The 14634-nt window shown below is 40.8% G+C and overlaps 1 protein-coding gene and 1 non-coding gene across 2 annotated transcripts; both read left to right on the top strand.

The window, feature by feature from the left end:
- Positions 1-2811: 2811 nt before the first annotated feature.
- LOC118146526 (U6 spliceosomal RNA) lies at positions 2812-2916 on the top strand. The gene has a single exon (XR_004732387.1). It is a non-coding gene; the product is annotated as a U6 spliceosomal RNA (small nuclear RNA).
- A 1671-nt stretch (positions 2917-4587) lies between these two features.
- ANKRD1 (ankyrin repeat domain 1) lies at positions 4588-13863 on the top strand. The gene is made up of 9 exons (XM_002756391.7): positions 4588-4674; positions 5325-5504; positions 6401-6538; positions 6722-6829; positions 7868-7966; positions 9428-9526; positions 9804-9902; positions 10042-10140; positions 13007-13863. Exons 1-9 carry the CDS (start codon positions 4648-4650, stop codon positions 13115-13117), a joined length of 960 nt encoding a protein of 319 aa, XP_002756437.1. The 5' UTR covers positions 4588-4647; the 3' UTR covers positions 13118-13863.
- Positions 13864-14634: the final 771 nt, after the last annotated feature.

Here is a 14634-nt window from a genome sequence, read left to right as displayed (position 1 = left end):
AGGCCGCCGATACTCGTGGAAAGTAACCTACTTTGGGCAGCCCAACTGTGTTAGGGCAGTTTGTGTGTGCTTTCTATTCAGAGCCCTGGGCAGAAGAACTTTAGTCTTGACTGCCTTTTGAGAGATGAAGGCAGGTGCCACAATCCTGTTGAAAATGTCTCCAGTTCTTTTATGGTTTTCAAATACAGGTGATTCCATTCCTGGCAAGGAAGGGGAAACAACAAAGAATCTTATTTGCTTCACTTTTATGACCTCCCTTTGGCATTTTCAAACATGTAACTGAGCCATGGCTTGCCAGTCAGGCTAAGTCAGCCACTTCTCTGGGCCAAGGAAGGTTAGTAACAGCTGTGACTGGAAAGGCTATTAAAAGGATGGCAAAATGAGCAATTGTAAGTTTAACAGTGGAACAAGGAAAATTCCAAGTCAGAATCTGGCTACAGTCCTTGGAGTACTTCCTTTTAGTATCAAGGCGGGTGTTCTAAGGACAAGGAGTGTTAATAACAATAAAATTTTATGAGCTATAAAATGTTTTTGTAGAAAATAAAAATGCCCATTTTAAAAAACAGCCTACATGTCCACAAATAAGAAAGTGGTTAAATAAGAAATGGTATGTCCATACATGGAAATTCATGCAGTTGTTTAAAATAACAAGATAGATTTGATTGTGTTGATAGAAGACGATCTCCAAGATACTGTTACTGAGTGAAAAATAATCAAGTATCAAAATCAAATCGGCAGTGAGATCTCAACTAAGCAACGTTCTCTGTGTTATTTTAATTTTAATTTTTAGCAATAATGTGTCTATTACTTATATAGTTAAAATATATGAAGATGATGCCTATAATCCCAGCACTTTGGGAGGCCAAGGCAGGTGAATCACAAGGTCAAGAGATCAAGACCATCTTGGCCAACATGGTGAAACCCTGTCTCTACTAAAAATACAAAAATTAGCTGGACATGGTGGTGCATGCCTGTAGTCCCAACTACTTGGGAGGCTGAGGCAGGAGAATCACTTGAACCCAGAAGGCAGAGGTTGCAGTGAGCCAAGATCATGCCACTGCACTCCAGCCTGGTGATAGAGCAAGACTCGGTCTCATAAAAGGGGGGAGGAGGAGGAGGAGGAGGAAGGGGAGGAGGAGGAGGAGGAGGGGGAGGAGGAAAGAAGAAGAAGAATGAAAAGGTGAAGTAGAATGTCTTGAACTTCATATTTTATACAGAAAGATAAAATTGCCCTTGGAGCTGAGCTATGGCACATGGATCCGAGTGGCATCTAAGCACCTATTTCAATCCCTAGGAGACAGCAGTAAGTGTGCTTTAGGCACTACTTCTGTGCTTCTCACTTTCTCCAGCTATAAACATGGTCATAATTCTGGTCACATGTCATTTCACCTATGGAAATGCATAAATCCTGAGGGGAGTGAGAAAAGGCTCATGGAGTGACACTGGAGAAGCTCAGGGATGCTTAGATAATGTCCAGTTTGAGGCTATGAAAGCCAAATCCATAAATATCAGAATTTACACCACAGGTGAACTTTTATGGGAGGGATGCTCCTGAAAATCAAACGGCAGAAAACTCTCCTCCAGGGGAGTTTTGGTCTCAATTTTGATGAATAAGAACGATTTGAAGATACAATGCTGTTTTTTGTTGTCTTGTTAGAGAGCTAAATGTGCCCAGAATCTCTTTCCAAAAAGCAGATTCTCTCATGTTTTTTTTTCTTTGCTTATTTGTTGTCATATTCTTTTTACATCTTAACCACTTATCCTCAAGTTGTACCTCTCATGTTTTATAATGACAAATTGGATCAACATGGGAAAAGGTTGAACTGGCAGTGATTTCAGCAGCCCTGACATCCTTGCATCCACCAGCTTGCTCCTTCAAGTTCAGCCCATTCCATCAACTCATCTTCAAGTGTCATCCTCAGCAAAGTTTTCTTCAAGACTTCCTGGAGCCTCTCAATAGAATCAGCTAGGTTTCAGGGGATAATTAAATGACTAGAGAAAGAAAAGGGCTTGATAAGCCTCCTGGCCCACTTTCACTTACATTCTTTGAGGTGATTGAAACAAACAGCAAAGAGCCTTTTAATCTGTTTGGGTTGCATCCTGAGTGAGTCCAGGTGAGACTCGTCCTAGGAAATCTGTGCTGGGCTCAGTGATTGCCTGCTTCTATTTTTTTTTTTTTTTTTTTTTTTTTGTATACAGAGTTTCACTCTTGTTACCCAGGCTGGAGTGCAATGGCAATCTCGGCTCACCGCAACCTCGCCTCCTGGGTTCAGGCAATTCTCCTGCCTCAGCCTCCTGAATAGCTGGGATTACAGGCGCACGCCACTATGCCCAGCTAATTTTTTGTATTTTTTTAGTAGAGACGGGATTTCACCATGTTGACCAGGATGGTCTTGATCTCTTGACCTCGTGATCCACCCGCCTCAGTCTCCCAAAGTGCTGGGATTACAGGTGTGAGCCACCGCGCCTGGCCAGTGATTGTCTGCTTCTATTGGATGGAATCAAAACGCTTCAACTTAGCATTCACCAACTAGCTGTGCATCTGCAGCAAGTTACTTAGTGTTTCTGTGCCTCAGCATCCTCTCTGTAATATGAGAGCACTAGTTTTGCTCCAACTTTGAGGGCATGGACAGCTCTGGGATTTCATATCCAAGACCCTTAAACATTCCACAATCCTTCCCCAAAGATTTATCCTAATACTTCCCTTAGTTTGGGTCAGGCCTAGAACAAAAAGTATAAGAAATGGTAGGAAAAGTGTCCATGACTACTTCCGACTTAGATGAAGAGACCAATGAAAATAGTAATGGCTCTGCTTGCTTCAGCAGGACATATACTAAAATAGAACCTCTACAAAGAAAATTAACATGGTCCCTGTTCAAGAATGACGCACAAATTTGTGAAATATGTCATATATTAAAAATAAATAAATAATAAACAAAGAAAAAAATTAAAAAGAAAATAGTGATAGCCGTGTCCATCTCAAAGAAAAGCCCAGGAGATTTCCTTTAATTGACCCCCTTTTAGGATAGAACACTAGGAGACTAGAACATACGATACAGGAGCTACTGGGAAGGTTCCTCTTTGTTAGTGTTTTGTCTTGTGGTTGGGAGTCAGTGTCTTCTGAAGGTTCCATAAACACCATCCACTGGCTGAGCATTCAAGGTGGAAGAGGAGAATGACAGCCACATTTGTTGACTGGGTAAGTTTGGGGAGAAATAGACACACAAAGGTCAAACATAACTTCCTAATTAACATTCCCCTTCATTCACAATTCCCTTCTCCCATTCTTCTCTTCTTCCTTTTACTGAAAAAAAAAAAAATGGTATGATTTTAAATAGCTTAAGGATAGTAAACCCAGTTTCTCCTGGAACTATAAAAAGACCCCAGTGTTTTAACATAATTCACATCTCAAAGATTAGAAACCAGAGATAGAGACCTTTCAATCCTTCCTGAAGCACAGTGCATCATCCCTCTGGGCCATGTGTCTCAAATCTTCATGCATCAGAATCATCTGGGTGCTTTGAAATTCAAGATGATACATGGGAGTTACCATAAATTGACTCAGAATCCCCTGGAGTGGGGCCCAGGGATCTGTATTTCTGACAAACTCCCACAGGTGATTCCTTTCTCCATAGCATTTGAGAACTTCAGCTTAATAGCATAATCAGATTCCTGCCATTGCTACACACACACACACACACACACACACACACACACACGTAGTATTTTTAGTAGAGATAGGGTTTTGTCATGTTGCCCAGGCTAGTCTTGAACTGTTAAGCTCAAACAATCTGCCTGTCTCTGCCTCCCAAAGTTGGGATTACAGGTGAGAGCCACTGTGCCCAGCCAATAGCTGGTCTCATATACTCTATTTATTGATCACTCTGATCCATTTTGAAGAAAAAATGCTCCAGTTATCATGCTGTTTTAGAACAGGGTAAGCATGTCATGTGCTAATTATGGCCAGTGACATCATAAAATAAAAGTGCATTACCGAATGCTTTCAATTTCTTATAATGATGGTAAGGTGGCATGTCATGGGGCCTTTTTAGCCCTAGACATCACTCCAAAGAATTCCAAACAGATATAGACAAGTGCCCTTAGGGCCCAGATCTCTTCCCCTCAGGCTGTTTACCCAGGGAATAGGATGTCCTGAGGCAAGCTTCCCCCAAGTGAAGTGTTGATAAGTCTGCTTATCAGAAAGACATTACTGGGGGTGTGATATGTAGGGCATCTACATTTTCATGATAGGTAGTCATATGAAAGCCGACACACACAAAAAGAAGGGCAGTGATGTGGTGCAATGTCAACAGACAGCTGTCCCCTGACTCTTGACAAATAGGATGACTTGCATTGCTGAGCGGTGTGATCACCACCAAAGGAATGGCCCTCTCATATTTCTTTCTGATTCACATATTCAGCGGGGTTAGCTTGTCCTCCCCTCCCTCTTCAGCTTCCCAGACACTAAGTCTGGAATGAAAATTCACCTGCCTCTGAGTTGGTGGGGGTGTTACTTGGGTTCCCAGGTTGGAAGATTATCTCACCCGGTCCCAGCTATATAAGCTGATCGGTGTGGAGGGGCCCAGCAGGGCCAACTCCAGGGATTCCCTCCAGGAGAGAAAAACATACAAGACGTCTTCAGCCAACATGATGGTACTGAAAGTAGAGGAACTGGTATGTAAGATGCATTCATTTTACAAAATGAAAACTGGTTCATTTTGGTTTTTATTTGAAAACTGAAATGCCCTTTGCTTTCAGGCATAATGAAAGGAAACTGAAAATGTCATATGTGGAAAAAAGTTCACGTGATGAAACAAGTGAAATTGGGAAAAAAAATGGAGCTACCAGTAGTGAATTCTCTGCATGTTTCCTATTTAAAATCTTCTCCTTTGGTTTTATTATCACAGTGTGGAATCACATGTAGTTATCAAAATGTCTCAGGGAAGAAGTTTTATTGCAAGAATGTAAGTTTGGAAAGTTTACAGTCAAGGCAAAGAGTCATCCAAAGTACCTAAAGTTGAGTTTTAAATAAGTAGAGGTTTGTAATTTTTCCTAAAAGAAATGTGATTAAGCAGATTTAAAGTAGATTTACATATGTCAACCTGACCCAGGTTTTGATTTAACCAAGAGAGTAAGACAAGCACCTGAAGGTAATCCTAGGACATTTGTAGCAGCTTGTGTAGCAGCCTGAGGTCTGAGAGTGCACTGTGTGAAGGTGGCTGTCCCCCAGGGAGAAGGACCAAGAGTCTTCTGTAGTATTATCTGTGAAGAATGAGCTGGGACAAGGCTGCTGCTTCTGACACTGCCATCTTCTTCCCTCATAGGTCACTGGGAAGAAGAATGGCAATGGAGAGGTGGGGGAATTCCTTCCTGAGGATTTCAGAGATGGAGAGTATGAAGCTGCCATTACTTTAGAAAAGCAGGAGGATCTGAAGACACTTCCAGCCCACCCGGTGACCCTAGGAGAGCAACAGTGGAAAAGCGAGAAACAACGAGAAGCAGAGGTGAGAGCGCCTGTGGAGTGCACTAGTAGGATGTTGGGGCTGGGGTAGGGAATGGAAATGCCAGGGAAGGAGAAGAGAGAAACAAACCCAATCATTAAGATGTTTCTTTACCAGATGCTAGCCCATAAAGAGGCAACTTGTATGGAACAGGTTGTGGGAAATAATTCTTTGACAAGACTATGTATGACCTCTGAATTCTGAATCAATGGTTAAATGTGCTGTGACCATTTTTTGATTGAAAGATACACATGTCCAGTGAATTTCTGATGTTACACACCATGTAGTTAATCCCAAGCAAGGGAGATCTCTTTTTCTCAATAACATGTTTTGTGGTCCGTGGATCATTGTTTAACTGGGTCTGCTCTCTGTGTTGACACAATCTGTGTTTCTCAGTGAATTTTCCTTAATTACTAGCACAGATAAAATATACTTTAGTTAACTGTGGTCTCTGAACAGTCTGTTTTAGAGGCCCTGCTTAGTGAAAGAGAATGGCATTGATATTTCAGAGCTTAACATTTATTCTTAGATTCTTTTTTTATCATGCTCAAAAATTAAACAAGGTTTTGAGCATAATTTTTAAAATCCTTCAAAAATCTAGGGCTTGTTTATGGCATTAATTACAGTCATCACATAAAGACCAGATCATATCCCTAGTTACACAAGGGCTGATTCTACAAGCAACAAGTAAAGATGATGGCAATTAGCTGAAAATTAGACTCCCAGACAAATATCTGAATAAGAAATCCCTAAAATGAAGTCAAAGATTTATATAATTTTAAAAAATGGTTTTGCTTAAACTGTTCACATGTTTATCTCAGACCTTGCAGATTTAGACAACACCAGAATGCTTGTCAGTAGAACTCACCATATTTTTGAAATATGAATTTCTTTTTTAGCTCAAAAAGAAAAAACTAGAACAAAGATCAAAGCTTGAAAATTTAGAAGACCTTGAAATAATCATTCAACTGAAGAAAAGGAAAAAATACAGGAAAACTAAAGTTCCAGTTGCAAAGGAACCAGAACCTGAAATCATTGTAAGGGCTCTTTCGGTTTCCAGTAAGACACGTCCAGTGTTGTGCTACAGGGGAGCAAATATCTGTGGAGGGTTTGATTGAAAGTTGGCAAGCTCACAGTAACTCTCATGCTATATATACATGCATATATATATATATATATATATGTATTTGTTTTTTTTTTTTTTTTTTTTTTTGCTTTAGACAGAACCTGTGGATGTGCCTGCATTTCTGAAGGCTGCTCTGGAGAATAAACTGCCAGTAGTAGAAAAATTCCTGTCAGACAAAAACAACCCAGATGTTTGTGATGAGGTAAGACTCATACAAAGCACAGCAAAATCCAGCTCATTGATTTTATGTTTCTTATGCTTTACTGCAGCCTTGATAGTATAGTTCCAAAGTCCTTCCACCTGAAACAGTTTCCCCAGCTGATGCCGCGTATGCCAGGAGCCTAATAGGAGAGCTCAATAGTCCAAAAAATAAATAGATATTGGATCAGTGCTACGGACTGCATTGCTCTGTTGTTGTTGTTTTGCATTCATATACATCTGGCTGATTTTTCAGTTTTTCTTTAACTTCTTAGATCCTTATGATAAGACTTACAATATGGGCCCAAAGGTCCCCTTTAGAGATACATGATTGGCATCATCTTTGATTGAAACCAAACGCATCAACACTAGACCAGAAATCTGGAGATTAGAGTTCAGGGGCGGCCAGCTGTACCACTACCTAGCTATTTGGTTTTGAGCAGCTAGTTTGCATCCTCTGGGCCCTGGTTTTCTTATCTGTAAACATAGGGTATTGGAGTGAAATAATGCCTAAGGTTGTTCCAGCTCTAATCCTCCATTAGCCCATTCATATAAAGCCAATTTATCAGAAATCACTAATCCTTTTGTATTCTTTCCCCCATGAAGTGAAATTGGGGATCACTTCTGAAGTTGAACTAAAAGCATGTCTCCCATTCTCCTAAAAATGAATTGAAACTTTTTGATAGTCAGTCTGGCTACAGGCCCAGATGCAAGAAAACTGTCTGATCTGCATGGTAAATGCTGTATGAACAAGGGAAGTGCAAGATACAAGAAAGGGAGATGTCAGCATTTAGGTAATTTTGAGCCTTTAAGTTCACATTCCTCAACATAGGCCTTTGAGCCCTTAGGGCTCAAATATTAGTTGCAGGATAATTGTTCTGATTCTGCAATTTTAGTTAACTTTGACATTTCTAATTCATAAAGAAGCACTTGAGTTTCTCTCAGTTACATCATCAGAATCTTCAGCTTCATAGTTCTTAAAAGGGTTTATGCACATTTTTATATTTATTACTATCTCTTTTTTAAAATCTTGTTCTGATAGTATAAACGGACAGCTCTTCATAGAGCATGCTTGGAAGGACATTTGGCAATTGTGGAGAAGTTAATGGAAGCTGGAGCCCAGATTGAATTCCGTGATATGGTAAATATATTTCTTTGCTTGGGAATGAGCCAAAATAAGTAAACCATATGAAGCTCCAGAAAACCTCCAATGCAAAACCAGGCTGACTGGATTGAAAATTGATCTGAGAAAATGAGGCAAAAGCTCATTTCTCCAAATAAAGTTGGGAGATGAGACTGGGTCATGTGGAATATTTTCCATACATACTGAAAATAGAGGAATATTTCAGGGAAAAGAAGGAAGTGAGAGCTGTTAAACAGAATTCAATATCCTCATCAGCAAGTTAGTCATTCATTTTCAACAATTGACTTACAACAGCCTTGTCCCTCCATTGTACACAGGGCAGCCTGCTCATGGTCCCTTGGCTGCCAGCAACATATACGAATTCTCTAGCTGCACACTTTATATGATAGATGCCAATTGCCACCAATGAGATTTGGGGCTAGACTGCATGTGAAATGAATTGCATCTATGGAAAGTAGCCGCTATTCAGACTTCAATAATTCAATCACTGTAATTTCTACAAAGACCAGTATGCAGCATAATTTATGAACTGAAGATTGAGCTGGGAAAATGCTTTATGTATTTAAATGCAGCTCAATTGGATTTTATAGCAAAGTGGAAAACGAGATATCAAAGAAATCCAAAGGACTTGGCCAAAATTGAATCCAAAATACAAACACATTGAAAAAAATTAAAGAAACAAAATATGAGTTTACATGGAAACTAAAAAATCGTGAGTGTGGGATTAAGGTCAGGGGCATACCAACTACACAGAGCAGTGAGGAAGGGGTCTCCTAGGTTTAACTATGCAAGTTACAACTGGAGCCACAAGTGACCACAGTTGAGGTACAGAGGCTGTGCCAGCAAAAATGAGAGCAGAAAACCCACAGGGGTAGAGAAAGAGTGACAAGGACCACAGATGAGGTGTCAGATCCAGATTAAAATATTTTAGAAGGCACTACTTTTATTCTGCCAGAATTTTTAAGTACATGTGTTTAGAACTTCTGAGTATATTTTACAAAAGTGGCTAAAAGTTCCAGGCAGATGGGGGTTTGAATATGTATTCTGCCTCTTATTAACTGTGTTTCCTTGGGCTAGAAACTTGAACTTTTGGGAACCTGGTTTTTCCTAACTGTAAAATGTGCATAGTACCACCTACCTCAAAATGTTGCTGGAAGAATCAAGGTGTCTAGAGTGTAGCACCATGTTGGCATGAGAAATGTCTCAATAAATGGTCGTTCTTGTTCTTTTAAAAATTATTAGATTTATTAAGAGCCTCCTAATAAAACACACATATGCACGCACACACACATATAACTTGCTAACAGATTTGGTGAAAAAACATCTTTGACTCCAGTTAGAATTGGCAGTCTAGATGGGGACAACTCATTGTTATCACGGATGCCTTGGCAATCAGCTTCTAATTCCCCAGACCACATTCTCCTTCATGTTGTCGGGTCTTTTTCCCTCCCGGTATAGCTCGAATCCACAGCCATCCACTGGGCAAGCCGTGGAGGAAACCTGGATGTTTTAAAATTGTTGCTGAACAAAGGAGCAAAAATTAGCGCCCGAGATAAGGTATTTCTTCTCCTTTTCTTCCCTTCAATCACCCCTTCCCCCTCCCTGTTACCCTCCTCCTTCTCCACTTCTCCCACTCTTCCCCCTTCCTCACCCCTCTTCCTCCTTCCCTTCTCCCTCTCCTAACCTCACCTCTCCGTTAAAGTCATCAGGAGGCCCTTGCTGTGTGCAGACACCCTAGTGACCACTTCTCCCCCTCGCACATGTCTTGGGGTCTGGGACAGCCTCTCCTCTATCCTCATTCCTAGCGAATCAGCAGCGTTTTCCAATTTTCCAGTTGCTCAGCACAGCGCTGCATGTGGCGGTGAGGACTGGCCACTATGAGTGCGCGGAGCATCTTATCGCCTGTGAGGCCGACCTCAACGCCAAAGACAGAGTGAGTAGCTGAACACACTCGGGTTTCCCAAAGCTTCATTGCTTATGTGTTAGGAATCACTCCCCCAAGCCTGGGTGCCCTTGCAGGACCCAATTCTGGCCTTAGACCCACCTTGAGTCTGTTTACTCTGCTTCTCTAGGAAGGAGATACCCCCTTGCACGATGCGGTGAGACTGAATCGCTATAAGATGATCCGACTCCTGATAATGTACGGCGCGGATCTCAATATCAAGAACTGTGTAAGTACTGGGAACCAGAAACACTGCTTGCAAGCTTTCTAATTTCCAGAAGCATTTCTTAAATACGTGAAAAGACCTCCATAGTGGCATTATTTGGGGGTCTAAATGTCCCTGCCCATTTCTCTGAGGACAGTGTTTATCTTGGCTAGCACTCAGGTCACATGGCCAGAGAAGGGGAAGTCATCGGTACTGCTGTGACTTCAGTGCCCGATAAGATACCTAATAATTCTTTTACAGTTCGGTCTTGAAAATGAAAGATAGTCAAAATTTGCACATCCACACAAATACCTAGAAGTCCAATCTACCTTGGCCAATCCTATCAGTTCAAGGGCTGAGAAAGTTAGAAGTAAAGACCGCTACCATTTCTGAAATGGTCTAAAATTCCACAAGGGTCAGTGCAGGCAGTGAACTAAAGTTAATCAGTATCCAATCTGAGTAATTCAGAAGGTCCCTTTCCTCCTTACAGCAATGTGAAATGTCACCATTTTCTTTTAGGGGTAGCTGTGCTTTTGCCTGTATTTTTTATTTTTTCAGATAATTTCTATCTATTCTCCACTTGGATTTGTCTGCAGATCTCTCAAAATAATTTCCTATATTTAGGCCCTGAAAATTCTTGTATAAGTACATATTAATTTAACTTCATCTGTAAGCAGGGAACATAACCAACTTTTCCTCATGGTCTCAATTTCCAGACAAACACCATCTAATATAAGCTTTAAAAATATTGCCCAGAGGAACGGATATACATTTCTGAAGAAACAATTTTTAAGAAGCTTCTGAAGAATCACTTTACAAAAAAGGGTGGAGGGGGGACTCTGTCATCATATAAATGCAAATAATTTTCTCCCCTATTTGTGTTGCAAAGACTGAGAGGAATATCTTATCATTTAAAAAAATCTGGCTTGGTGACAGGATCAAAGAATGGTGATAAATGAAGATTGCTTGGGATGGGAAAGTGTTAACAGTAGTGCTTCCTCAGGCTAAATATTGGAATTGATCTTATCTAATATTTTTTACCTATCAGAAAAAGGGCAGGTTCAATGAAATCTTGAAAGCTGCAGAAAATGTGACAATTTCATTTTTTCAGGCAGTGAGATACTACCAGCAGAGACAAATAGCATACAGGTTTAGGAAGACTGTGTAAGTCGCCAGAAAAATCAGGATGTAAATCTCAATGGAGAGAAGTGCGAGGAATTTATGGAAGAGTAGCTCAAAATATACAAATAGGGCTCAGAGTTCTGCATAACCAGTTAGATCCTTAGCATCAGGATTATGTCATTGACCCAATGGATTGTTTCCCCCAAAGATCAATAACCGAGTAATGCCATCTTAAAGGAGACTGAGAACAACATAGAATATTTTCTCATTATCCAAACTCTATATTCATGTCTACTGATAACTGTTCCTAGAGAAAGGCTCTACAGAGGTGGGGAAGTTCCAAAATGAAGGTTATAGGGCCACTAATTTAAATACCTATAGATTGAATAATCTGACTTCACGTTGGCCTTAATATGCCAGGCAGATGGCATAATTGTGGCTGCAAGTGTCAGTGCACATAACTCTTTTAAAGGTCCTCCTCCCCAACCCAGCTTATGTTGCTCTGTGGAACCACAAGTACCATGTTGCTAACTCTCCTGATGTTTTTCATAGAAGTCACAAATCCGGTTGGGAAATCTCTTGATTTCCAATTGTTGCCAATTCATACTAATCTTTACAAAAATCTAATTTCTGTTTGAGTCAAAACAAAACAGGTCTCTACTCTGGTTTGCATCTCAAAGCTGCCAATTCGCAGTCTCTCGATTAAAAAGAAACTTCTCAATGAATAGAAGTGGAAAAATTTAGGACTTCTCATACCTGTAGATAAGAATTGAGAGATGACATGCTTTTAATATTTTTAAGCATCTTGAGACATGTGCATAAAGGAAATCAATATTTGGTCTCAAAAATTATTTGTTTTCACACATGTCATTGCCATCAATTCCAAGAAAAATACATTTCCTGGGAGAGTCCATTGTAAATTCTGACAAGTTATGAAAAATCTGCTCCAGGGAACAGTAATAGTACCCACACGATACCTGAGTACTTAAGCCAAGTTATTGATGCAGTTCATTTACCACCATTTCTTTTCTTTTTCTTTTTTTTTTTTTGAGATGGAGTCTCACTCTGTCACCTAGGCTGGAGTGCAATGGCACGATCTCGGCTCACTGCAACCTCTGCCTCCTAGGTTGAAGCGATTCTCCTGCCTCAGCCTCCTGAGTAGCTGAGATTACAGGCGCGTGCCACCGCACACAGCTAATTTTTGTATTCTTAGGAGAGACGGGGTTTCAACATCTTGGCCAGGCTGGTCTCAAACTCCTGACTTTGTGATCCACCCGCCTTGGCCCCCCAAAGTGCTGGGATTACAGGCCTGAGCCACTGCGCCCAGCCCATTTACCACCATTTCTTATCAATCAAAGCACTATCCTTCAAATGGATAGGAACTGATTATTGGTTCAAGAGGGATGCTGCCACCTCCAGGAGCCCATTCCACAAGATACTGGAAGATGTATGGGGGCATTTTATAAATTTCAAAGTGACTTGGAGTGCTCGTGACACTTAGTGTCTAGGGACAAGGGATTTTATCAATACCCGAGATGGTCCCACATGAAAAAGATTGCTACTCTAAAATGGCAAAAGGATCCCTCTGAGAAAGAGTGAAGGGCTGGTTTGAGTATAAACTGCAGATCACTCCTAGTGGAAACTGTAAAACACTGTGATAACATTGATAACATATACCTATTCCTTACCTCATAAAACACACACCCAGAATGTGAATTTACAGATGTCACCCACCCAAAAGTCAAGTTTCCTTATCTTGTTTGATTAGGCTGGGAAGACGCCGATGGATCTGGTGCTACACTGGCAGAATGGTACCAAAGCAATATTCGACAGCCTCAAAGAGAACTCCTACAAGACCTCTCGCATAGCTACATTCTGAGGGAAACAGACTGATCAGTGACTGTTCACTGGCATTTTGAAGGCATGGCACAAGAGAAGAGACACTGGCCATAAAATATAGTTTTTATTTATCAACAGATTGTGAAGATGTACCTAATGAAGTTTTGAGAAAGCACAGGGTTATAGGTGTTTAAATTTTCTTTAGTGAAACTCTATTTTTGTGTATTCCTGTTTATTTATTAACTGGCACACTACTGATATTCAGACCTTCATGATCATCCATTTGGTTAGCAGAGCTTCATTTGTATGTAACACTTTCAGAGCCTTCCAATAGGTAGTTCTTAAACCAGGGGAAAGAGCAAAGTTCAAGTGCCTACTTATGTGTCATTTGCTCATGTAAGAGTTTTTAAGAGAGGGTTGATTATCGCAGCCCTCTTTTATCCTGAATTTTTAATGCAGAAGTTTGAATGAAGCAAGGGACGGCATGTAGGGACAGGAGTGGAAACAATGGAAGGAAAGTGATTCTGTGAAAAGGACAGTGAAGCCAGCCATTTACCCCCCAGGCTGGTTTATTTATTTATTTATCTTTTACTGAGTACACAGAGTACCCAGGTGAAGGGAATGTCACGAGTGTAGTGCAAGGCAGTGGAAGGAGAGGCCAACTGGACCATGCAGAATTTAATATGCTAAAAAAAGAAAGAAAGGAAATAAAAACTGTAAATGTGTAAATGTATATTGTATTGTATGTACATTTTATATTCATAATAAAAGCAAGCAAACTCCAAACCTCTAAGTCCTTCTATAAGTGTAATGGGAATGTCCTATGTTAGGAAAGAAAAGACATATAGGAGGGTTTTTCCCCATTGTTTCCCCAAGTTTTGCAGATTAGAAATGTCCCGAACAACAGCACTCCCAGTATTTCATGGGTACACAGACCACCCGAGGATCTGGTTAAAATGTAGATTCTGATTCAGCTGGTCTCAGGTGGGGCCGGAGATTCTGCTTTACTGATAAGCTCCTAGACGATAGGCCACGGAATGCCACCACCTAGGCTGAGAGTCATAAAGATACAAAGAATTCTAGTGAGCGTTCAGTCTCAGTGACGTGTAGAAAGAGACCCCTGGTGGTCAGAATTATTTCTGCATGGTAAACCCGCATTCCATGGTAACCCCAGCAGGGCTTAACTAGAGATTTTTTTTTTTTTTTTTTTTTTTTTGAGACGGAGTTTCGCTCTTGTTACCCAGGCTGGAGTGCAATGGCGCAATCTCGGCTCACCGCAACCTCCGCCTCCTGGGTTCAGGCAATTCTCCTGCCTCAACCTCCCGAGTAGCTGGGATTACAGGCACGCGCCACCATGCCCAGCTAATTTCTTTTTTGTATTTTTAGTAGAGACGGGGTTTCACCATGTTGACCAGAATGGTCTCGATCTCTTAACCTCGTGATCCACCCGTCTCGGCCTCCCAAAGTGCTGGGATTACAGGCTTGAGCCACCGCGCCCGGCCCAACTAGAGATTTTTTAAATTAAAATGTAAATTTTAAGATCTGGGGTACATATGC

This window comes from Callithrix jacchus, chromosome 12, assembly GCF_049354715.1.
Source record: "Callithrix jacchus isolate 240 chromosome 12, calJac240_pri, whole genome shotgun sequence".
Taxonomy (NCBI): domain Eukaryota; kingdom Metazoa; phylum Chordata; class Mammalia; order Primates; family Cebidae; genus Callithrix; species Callithrix jacchus.
Note: the sequence above shows the minus strand (reverse complement) of the source record. Positions and strands in the feature narration are given on the sequence as shown.

Bases quoted from the DNA above. Each gene is read 5' to 3' on its own strand.
- ANKRD1 (XM_002756391.7), top strand. From the start codon at position 4,648: ATGATGGTACTGAAAGTAGAGGAACTG. The intron at 5,505-6,400 runs GTGAGAGCGCCT...TTTCTTTTTTAG, and splicing joins AGAAACAACGAGAAGCAGAG to CTCAAAAAGAAAAAACTAGA. The intron at 6,539-6,721 runs GTAAGGGCTCTT...TTTTTGCTTTAG, and splicing joins AACCAGAACCTGAAATCATT to ACAGAACCTGTGGATGTGCC.